At 39.0% G+C, this 10,536-nt stretch overlaps 1 protein-coding gene across 1 annotated transcript; it reads left to right on the top strand.

Moving 5' to 3' along the window:
- The first annotated feature begins 771 nt into the window (after positions 1 to 771).
- LOC139722001 (manganese-dependent ADP-ribose/CDP-alcohol diphosphatase-like) lies at positions 772 to 7,590 on the top strand. Its single transcript, XM_071633328.1, has 3 exons — positions 772 to 1,097; positions 5,211 to 6,075; positions 6,858 to 7,590. The coding sequence occupies exons 2-3, from the start codon at positions 5,265 to 5,267 to the stop codon at positions 7,163 to 7,165; spliced, it is 1,119 nt and encodes a 372-aa protein (XP_071489429.1). The 5' UTR covers positions 772 to 1,097; positions 5,211 to 5,264; the 3' UTR covers positions 7,166 to 7,590.
- Positions 7,591 to 10,536: the final 2,946 nt, after the last annotated feature.

The raw sequence follows: 10,536 nt of genomic DNA, 5'->3' as shown, positions 1-10,536 counted from the left end.
CTGTGGGTGTGGTCCTCTATTGAAGTTTGATCGGTGTTAGATTTAACACCCATGGTGTTAAATCTAACACCGATGTTTTTACAGTGTAGTTCTATAACACTTTTATCCTTATGCACAGGACAAAATGGTGCAGTGAACTATTAGCAGCATAACTGTGTGTTTGTGTCTGTAAAAATAGACTAATCTACAGCAGTGCGTTTCTTGTCTTTTATTTTGTTTACCTAATGCATTGTACTCTAGTACTGTAAAAGTGGTTTCTTTCGCGTACAGAAACTTTCGCGGTTTCCATCGGTGCGGACTTTTTCGCGTGTGTTTAAATTCGCGGTCGGTAATGATAGCGTTGTACAATAATGGGCCCCGTACCTTCAAATAAGCTAGCTCAGTTTGCGCATCTGATATTCACGTGGACAGCTGATGTTCGGCATTCCCCTATCTCGCCGATCTGTCGTGCGATCAAGTTGATGTTGGCGCTGGCCCAACTGTACTGTACCGTATGTACACTGTAGTTGTAAAACCTTATCTGTCGTCGGACTGTGTTTCTTCCTGCTTGTACTCAAGAACAAGATCGACTTAAAGCCCAGGCCTGCTGAAATTCACGACATTTGCAAGTTTATTGAAAGTGGATTGCTCTGGCAAGTGATACAGCCTTCATTCGTCATCAGACATTACACTCAGCATCGCGCAGTGAATCTTCGGTCTTACTCCCTGTTTCACCCGACTGCGCTGGGGAGATCGAGTGCCGTCGCGTTGTAGACTAGAACTCTACTCTTCTAGTGCTTACATGCTTCATACTTCATTATCATTATCTTTGTCTACCTTAATCTTTTTCTATCAGCCCACGTCATCCATCACGCAACGTAATACTTAGAAAACCCCACTAGATTCCAAGCAGATCTAAAATATAGGGCCAGCAGGCTAGGGCTAGGGGGCTGCTGCTGTCCAAGTAGTTTACCATCACTGGCATCGGCTGATCATCAATTGCTGTGACTCTATGACCAAGGCAAGATGATTGCTCCACTTTCACTACCAACAAACAAAAAGGCTTGAGAACTGAGAGCTGACTGTGTCAACCGGTTGTCTACCTATTTAAAAAGAAGGTGAGTAGGCCTAGATAGACAATAGATCTCTAATGATCTCTTAGATGTGTAATGTAGAACCTACTACATCTAAATTTTACCGGTACATGTATTTTGATTGGGAATCTTGGATCGGAATGAGGTCTTTGTCACCAGTTACACCTCCCATGTAGATAATGATTAAAAAAAGCTTTGAAATATTTTGTCCAGCTGTAGAGTTTCTGTTGTTATGCCATGCTCAGTAAGAACAGTCAAGTATTAAAAGTAAGGCATGCCTAAAAGTAATGTCAATTATTTCAATAAACTGAATGAAGGCTCGTGTTAAATAGATAGCTGTTTCCCCCAATTGTAATCACCATAACATTTTGTCTAACATAGCATAGACCTATCTAACATCAATTAAAAATTGTGAGGACAAGTGTGGGTGGGTTCAAATGCTGGATGATGAAACGACAGAACAGAATGTTCTCTTCCCACCTCCCTGCACTAACACTAACAGACCGCCGAAAGTGACTCTTGTGACTCATGCAAAGTGACCATTTTGTCTTTTATGTAGGAGAGTAACTATACACAGCCCTGTCGCTGTACACAAGTGTAGTCGCGACTAGCGCACGGCGTCTGGTCGGGCTAGTAGTAGGAGAGGTAGTTGATCGTATCACTGGACGCTTTTTTTTTTTTCGTGGCTCTGAATTCCGTACTCCGAGGATTAAATTTCGGTCAAGAATAGCTCCAATTAATCACAGAATCCTGAAAATTACGAATTTGGCAAAATTATGAAAATTATTTGATCACCCCATTTTTGGAAAATAGACTTCAAATATACCCCTCTCCAAAAAGTTTTCATTTTGCACAGTGTATAATCGTAATGTATACTCTGATATTCTGGACACGATTTTCGTAACGGAATAATCAACGTCTTTTGCACCTTACCCTTGCGCCAGAATCACAATTTATACCCGCAAATCACCGTACACATTCTTACCGAGAGGACGACAAAAAAAAAAAAAAGATTAAAAATTTGCAAATGAGGCTTGAATTTCGTATTTTACGGTAAAATGTTTAACTTGAACTTTTCGAACAGTTCACGTGATAAAACCTTGTGAAAATCGACAACTTCTTCGAAATCTGAATGTAAAATGTGAATGTCTTCACGTTTTTAAATTTTTATGTCATTTTTTTGGTATGATTTTGGTCCATACAACTTTCTGTGAGGCTTATCTACAAAGTCTTGAGCATATTGAATGTCAGTAGTACGCAAAAATGTGCATGTCCGGAGTAACCATGCTGTCCGGTAATACCATTTTATTTGTCTAATATACTTATTCATGCAGGACTTAACAGATCATTTTCATTTTTTACACAGAAGTTAGCCAAAAATGTGTTAATCTGTTGCGCAAGGACGATCCCGAGTATACTCGGGTAGGCGTCTATGGGAACTGCATGTTGTAGCAAAATCAGCCAGTCCTCAATGGTTTAATGAAGGTTAAGAAATACCTTTTTCAAAACTCTATTGCTAAATTGTTGCTGTTTTCATTAAAGGGACTGTGCAGTACTGGTTGAGGTAGGGTTTCATGTTTTGAACATTCCTAAGTGAGATAATGAAAAGCCTGTTATGAAATATGAAAGAGCATGTAATTTTAAGAAGGATTCAACGTTTATTTGATGAAAATTGGTTTTCAAATGGCTGAGATATCCAAAAAAGTGCTAATAATAAAAGGCGACATGCCCCAACTTTATTAGTATCTCTTTGTTTCACTTTGTTTTTGGATATCTCAGGCATTTCAAAACCGATTTTCATCGAATAAACTTTTGATACCCTTTAGAAATGCGTGCTCCTTGACATCTCATAGAGTGATTTCTGAATATCTCACAAAATGTTCAAAGCTAAATCTTCACCTCGACCAGAACTGTACACACCCCTTAAGGGGGTAGTTGTGTGTAGATGGTGTGTGAGTGTTTGAGACTTCAAACTTACACTTAACTTTTATGGAGATCCAGAAATTCTATATCAACATGATTTATTAAAACTACACTGTAGGTCTAGAGTAAAGACTCAAACTCAAAGCAACATGGTTCACTCAGCCATGCTCTGCATCTAACACACAATTTAGGTGATCCGCCATGGCGTGACTGAAAAATCGGTCTGTATCTTGTTTGGGGATATGTTCCGTGGAGACTGCGTCTGGCTTCACAGAATCCCACTATACAGAGGAGAGCCTTAAATGTCAAAAAAGAAAATGTTACAAAACTCCTCGGGACAGACAGATTTTTCTGTGTACATCATGACATGCTTCATGGCACAGTTTGCTTTTGAAGTGGTCAGTCTGAACTGTGGATGTAGCCTGTATGCTCAGCCTCCAGACTGCTCTGGATCGCCCTAGCATGCTTTTTTTTTATTTTAAAAACTTGGACTGAATTCACCCCTAGAAAATAATTTAGAAAGGTTTATTAAATGGAAGTTCTAGAGAACATAGTTGAATATGATGTGGAACTACACTTGTTGCTATAAAACAAACATTCTTTGTACAGTAGGTACCGGTACAGTCTTCTGCTTAAGTGCAAAACGATAACTTCCACAGGACCTAAATTCTGGAATGACCTGGATGGAGAAATAATCCAATCTCAATCTCTGAATTCATTTAATCATTAACTTAAATTAGTTTTTCTGAATTCATACCTACAGCGATTTCTTCTATCCTTCTTAGCTTTCTATGTGCATACTTTGTATTTCGGTCATTGTATCTGACGTGTGCCTTGCTCGGATGATCACGCCACTCTCTAGAAGTTTTGTGTTGCAAACATTGTTTTCTGTTTTATATTCTTCGATATCTATATTTCTGTACTTCATAAATTGTCATTCCTTTCAATTGTAACTTAAATGTAAGAATTCATCTCATAAAGTCATATCAGCATCTGGGAATCGACACCCTCCAAGCTACAATGCTTCTATGTAGATTCCTCATATTTGACATGAGTTGTCTTAATTGCTATACACAATACTTGACAATTCACCTACAATGTATTTAACTTTTATAATGTTTATGGTTTATATGTTGAAACATGGAATATGGAACAATAAAAACAAACAAACAATTTACAGTTTATGATGTGATGTACAGTGTAAAAGTAGACCTAAAGTTCATATGAAGCTGTTGACATGGCCACGCGACGTTCATGTGATCATGTTGTGCTTGACATCGCTGCTGTGTTTGTTTTGTTCTTTTAAAAGGAAAGTGCTAAATGTTTCCTGGCTTGTGTGTCGGGGGGGGGGGGGGGGGGGGGGTACGCAGTTGTCATTGTTGATGGTGACTGGATCTCTACTAGCACCCCTTGGATATGGTGAAATGTGGACCATTGCCAATCCAGTGCTTTCTTTTTGAGACCTTTAAGATATACCTGTCTGGAAAGGTGAAGACACATACTTGCATGTACATTAAGGGACAAGTTCACCTTCAAAGACATGTAGGTTGTGTGAATGCAGCAATATTAGTAGAATACATCAATGAGAGTTTCAGGAAAATCGGTCCATCCGTTCAAAAGTTATGAATTTTTGAAGTTTCTACTTAGTCACGGCTGGATGAGAAGACTACTATAGCTTGTGATGTCACATGTGTACAACAATATAAAGAGAGTATAAAGAAAATTCAACATATTTTCACTTTTCTCGCATAACAAAAGAACACTCAACTTCCCTCTTTCAGAAGGCAGGGGGAATAATATTACCCTTAACATACGTCAGTAACAAGTTGAAGAAATGTGAAATTCTCTTTTTATTTTCCTTATGTCGTGGTACACGTGTGACATCATACACTGTAGTAGTCTTCTCATCCAGCAGTGATTACGCAGATACTTAAAAAAATCATAACTTTTAAAGGGATTGTCGGATTTTCCCCAAACTTTCACTCATGTGTTCCACAAATATTGTTGCATTCACTCAATCCACATGTATATGAAGGTTGACTTGTCCTTAAAGTACTAGACTTTCTTGGGGTTTTGCGCCCCTGCCCCCCTTTTTTTTTTCAAGTAGCCCCTGCTTATGCTGTATAAATTTTGTCTAGCCCTGTAGAGAACTTCCAGTACTTCTACATTTGATCAAGTTTACACAAAATCATTTCTTTTTCTGCTCTTCTGCAGGACATAGGATTCCAAGACAGCAGACTGAGTTGTGAGTGTACCAGAGTCATCAAGATGGGTTCAGATGTTGCTTTCAGTTTTGGTGCTGTTGCTGATGTCCAGTGTGGAGATCTGGATGACCGGATATGCCCGCCACTGGCCAACCGCTACTACCGCAAGGCCATTGAATGCCTGGAGGACACTGTAGCCTTCTGGAACAGCCGGAGCAAGAAGCCATCCGTCGTCGTCCAACTTGGCGATGTCCTCGATGGCTTCAATGCCATGAAAGGTGGAAAGGAGCAGTCGTGTCAAGTCCTGAACAGCATCCTTAACGTGTGTGCCTCTTTTGAAGGGGATTTCCACCATGCTTGGGGTAACCACGAACTGTACAACTTCAGCCGGCATGAACTGCTGAACGGACCCCTCTTCTCAGGAAAAAAGCACCTTGAGCGGTGTCACCCTCAAGCTTACAAGAAGTCGCTGTCTTCCTCTAGTGTGTCGCACAACCAGCATTTGCACAGGGTGGATCTGCAAACAAATTACAGTCAGAGTATCAAGTCCAATGCAGACTGTGATCTGGTCCTGGAAGAGACAGTGCCCGCCTACTACGACTTCAGTCCTCACAAGGGTTTCCGATTTGTGATTCTGGACACGTTTGAAATATCCATCCATGGTTACGGAGACAGTGAGTGTGCCCTCAAAGATGATGCCCTGAGCATTCTTTGTGCACACAACCAGAACTCTGACCTTTATGACCACAGTGGCCTTGAAGGGCTTGAAAAGCGCTTCGTTGAATACAACGGGGGCATCAGCAACACCCAGCTTGACTGGCTGCAGGGCGTGCTGAGCAAGGCATCAGTAAAAAATGAGAAAGTCATGCTCTTCGGTAAGAGTTTTGCTGCAATGTCCATTTTTTTTATACACTTACTCTACCCCCATGAGAATTACAACTTGAGAGAATGTTCTTGATTGGTTCAATCCATTTACATAGATTGATTTATTGATATATGATTGATTGACTGATTGATTTGTTTGTTCCATATTTCTGGAAGGACTCTATTTCTGCACTTTCAGGGAAAAAAAAAGTGCAGTTATTTGTATTTCACAACATTTGCAACATAAAGTTAATTAACTGCTAAAGGAGATTAAAAATGTAGTAAGGTACAACAATGACAAATTATAACTCAAAACAGAAATATATTGATAGGTTTAACTTGATCTTGCATTAAAAGGGAACATAGATACTGGTCTTAATGTGAAAAAAAAAAATACTGAAAGGGGCATTAGGCATTACCATTACTGGAATGTCTGTAGTTTTTTCTGTTTCTTTTAAAGCAAAACTAGGGATTTTATGATTTGTTTGATAAAAAAAAAATTGTTTCATCATGCAATTTGCAATCTCACTCTTGCAACTGAGCATACAATGTATTATATCCTGTCAGGTTGCTTTGTTGTTTCAAGGCATTACTTACCTGTAATTATGATGATGATGATGATGATTTATTTATTATCTTTTTTAAGGGGGGGGGGGGGGGGGGGAGTTCTCTGCCAGGAATCGCAAACTTTGTCTTTGCAGGAATGATGTTTGCTGCTTGGAATCTCATCACACTGCCCTAGTCTTCACGTACTCATCACACCCAATCTCCATCTACTTCACACCCTTTGCAGGTCATGTACCCATCTGTCCAGAGGTGACCCTAGAGGATTGCCTGGTCTGGAACTACCAGGAGGTCCTGGACATTCTCCGGGCCAGCCCCTGTGTGGTGGCCACTCTCTTTGGCCACACCCACGAGTACGCCCACCACTGCGACGAGGTAGGCATCCACCACCTGGTTCTCCCGTCCATCGTGGAGTGCCGGCCGGGCAGCAATGCATTTGCGACGTTCGACGTGCGCGACGGGGGAATGGTCATGCACACGGAAGGAGAGATGCCAAGGAAGGTGGATTTTAACTTCAGGCCATCTTCGGCCGACTAGATTCCTTCCCAGCAGAAAAGAGTACACAGTACTCATTGCATGAGACTTTGTAGTCTAAACTTCAGGTATTGAAGCATTTCAACATTTGTCTTTGAGCCATGTGTTAGTTATTGCTCAAGTGTAATTGAGATCATTTGATGTTGTAACAAAGTGTAGGTGGTTGCATACTCTTGCCTCCAACATGTTACCAGTTGAAACATTGACGGGTGTTAGCTCTATGGTACTACATTCAATCTCAAGGGGATTTTTAAGCCATGTCAGTGTGTCACAAAATGTTGAAGACAAACCTTTCAAAAGTATCCTTAACCCGTTGAGGATGAGTCCCGAGTATACTAGGGCAAGCGTCTATGGGAAATGCATGTTGTAGGAAAATCAAATCATCCTCAACGGGTTAAATCATAAATGTAAGGTCTTAAATTTTTTTTTTTTTTTGAGGGGGAGGTTGATTTTATCATTTTTGTTATTCATTTATTTATTTATTTATTTCAATATTCTTTTAGCAGGGTAGCCCTTTCAGTTGGTTAACTGTTCTACCAAGGGGCCCTGCTCACATTATGTACAGATAAAAATGTCATGAACATCAAAACAAAGTACAAACAATGAGATATCTTATACTACAAATCGACCACTACTCCAAAACAAAATACAAACAAACTCAAACATTAATACGATTACAGCTTAAAAGCAGCTTGATAGGGCAATCAGAAAAGTATTGGCACTTCACCTACCCCCCCCCCCCTCCTTACAATTATTATACAATATCTTCAAATTTCGGACTTCAATCATTTCTTCATATAGCAACAACAACAAAAAAAAAACACAAAAAAACAACCTTAATGAACTTAATGATATATAGCATAAACACACAGATCTCAGCTGATTTTGATACATTTTCCATTATATATATCTCTATGCATGCTTTCATAACCTATCAATCATGCTGAGTACCCTGCATAATTTTTTGAAAACAAACAATGACTGCGCATTTCGAATAAAATTTGGCAAATTATTCCACATATTTGAAGCTTGATAATGAAAAGAGTTCTTAAAATAATCTGTTTTGGGGGCATTTATAAACAAGGGACAATTAACGGCATATCGTGTATGAAATGGTGTGTGTCTTCATACAGCAATGAATTGTCTGAGAAAACTTGGGCTCATCCCAGGATATGCAACTCTGGTACTAGTCACTAAAGGAATTATTAGTAGCTGAAAGGACAAGAGCTGGAGTAGACAGGAAGTCTGTGTATGTGTTTGGTTATCTGTTTAGAATCCAAGGGCCATGATACAAGGAAATGATGCAGGAAACTGTCACATCGTAAAACACAGATAGAAAGATCTAGAGATTATCAGACAGGCAGATATGTAGACATATAAGAACAGACACAGACACACACCATACACATGTGTGTATGATGTAATTGTAATCGCATACATCAGGGTTCAACACTAACTCTTTTCTCCAGTGGCCTGTTTGGGCCACTAAAAATCTTGATTATGTGACATTTTGGTGGACCAACAAAGAAGTGAAATAGCCCACAATAAAAAGAAATATAACAATCCACTTTAAATCTTATTTGTCTGATGGGACCACCAAGAGATAGCCATTTTTTAAAATTGGTGGTCTGACGTCAATTTTTAGTGGCCCCGGGCCACTGCTAATGTCGGGCCCTGCTTGCATGTACAATACATCTAGCAAGTACAGTATGGAAGGCTTATCTTTTATACAGTCAATTGTTAACCAGGATAACAAGTTCCATGTAGTGAAAATATATGTGTCTTCACCCGTTGAAGGCTAGACTAGAGTAGACTTTGGCAGGTGTCCACTGGAAATGCGTGTTATACATTGTAGCAAAATCAACTTTGCGGGTTAATATGTAGCCTGCTCTTGGCGCTCATTATTTTACCTCGAAGTTAGTACATGTATATTCGCTAGGTACAATTTTTATGTATTTTGAAGTGGAAAGATTGGTAGCAACTATATACAATATGCTTTAAAACATGGATATTGAAGGGCTCCAGTTTTTGTGTCTGAAAACTTGTTTTTCAATCTCTGCTCTTGATCCCCTGCAAAATTGCCTTCCTTGATACCTACATGGAACATGTACATACATGTATCCATTGTCAGTGAGAAACTCTAAAAAACAATGCATTTTGTCTGTCTTGAAAAGTACATTGTTTACATGTGTCCTGCTAGGCTTCAATGACGTTCATCTAACAACCGACATGGCATCTATAGGCCATTGTTTGTGAAGTTACTGTTGCATGAAATGAAATGGCAGTCTGCTTTGCCTTCAAATGCAACATGTACATCAGCTTACTCAATCAGCGAGTGTGCATCATGTGATACATGTATATGTGCTACACACATGCATTATTTTAAAAAAATATATATATATAAGATATAAATATATATTTAATGTGTCTTAATTTTGTGCATTGTAATTCTACGGTGTAGAATTTTTATGTGTAAAAAATTCAACAGAAATTTGAACCAATAAAGGTAGAGTACAATTGTTGGTGTAAAAAAGAGTCACTATTAGTTCTTGTGTACATAGCGTATATATGAGTGTGCATCGTGTACTATACTATGATATATGCACATGCATTATTTTGACACATTTACTTCTACTGTGTAGAATTTTTATGTGTAAAAAATTTAACAGAAACTTAAATAAAAAAGGTAGAGTACATGCAAATGTGAGAACTTTAAAGAGATGTGTGAGCAGTACATACAGTATGTCTGTTTAGCTGTACACAGTAAACCTGGATTACTTTAAAAGGGGATATTTTTGTTCGACTAATTTTTCACATTCAGCTGGGTAAGAAGAGTTTCGCATGTTTTTAATTCTGCGGAATCAAGACATCAACTACTGGAACATATGGCAAGCAAAAATATTCGCTTGCTTTCATTTTCGCGCTAGTTTCTGGTTGCATGAAATGCGCGAAAATTTCCAATTGTACAGAACTTTGTTGTTTGTTTTTTTTTTAACTTGAGCTGAATTTGCACTTGACCAAACTAGTGCAAAAATGATGGAAGGGAAATACTTTTGGGAGGTATTAAAACGAGTATAAAAATACTCTCATCCTTGAAATCAGAGATCAAGTCAAAGCATTGAAACAAGCCCTGTACAATGGGGGAAAAATGGGGGCAAGAGTTTCCACTTTGACAGTGTGTGTATTTGTGGCAGATGCATCATCTTGAAGGCATATATATAGCCACTTATTATTCGGAGATCTGACCACCCCTTGCAGCTATCTCTATCTTATCTAATTAAAACTGAATCAGTTAGCTGGCTGCACCTGTTGACCCCAAAATGTCTCCAGAGTTAGTCCAAAGTTCAGCAAGCTCTATGTCTAAAGATATTTCC

The sequence above is a fragment of the Diadema antillarum genome, unplaced genomic scaffold, assembly GCF_040938485.1.
Source record: "Diadema antillarum isolate AM-2024a unplaced genomic scaffold, OU_Dant_1.0 scf00000154, whole genome shotgun sequence".
Taxonomy (NCBI): domain Eukaryota; kingdom Metazoa; phylum Echinodermata; class Echinoidea; order Diadematoida; family Diadematidae; genus Diadema; species Diadema antillarum.
Note: the sequence above shows the minus strand (reverse complement) of the source record. Positions and strands in the feature narration are given on the sequence as shown.

Excerpts from the sequence above, each read along its gene's own strand:
- LOC139722001 (XM_071633328.1), top strand. The coding sequence starts at position 5,265 with ATGGGTTCAGATGTTGCTTTCAGTTTTGGTGCTGTTGCTGATGTCCAG. Across the intron at positions 6,076-6,857 it reads TGAGAAAGTCATGCTCTTCG|GTCATGTACCCATCTGTCCA; the intron begins GTAAGAGTTTTG and ends CACCCTTTGCAG.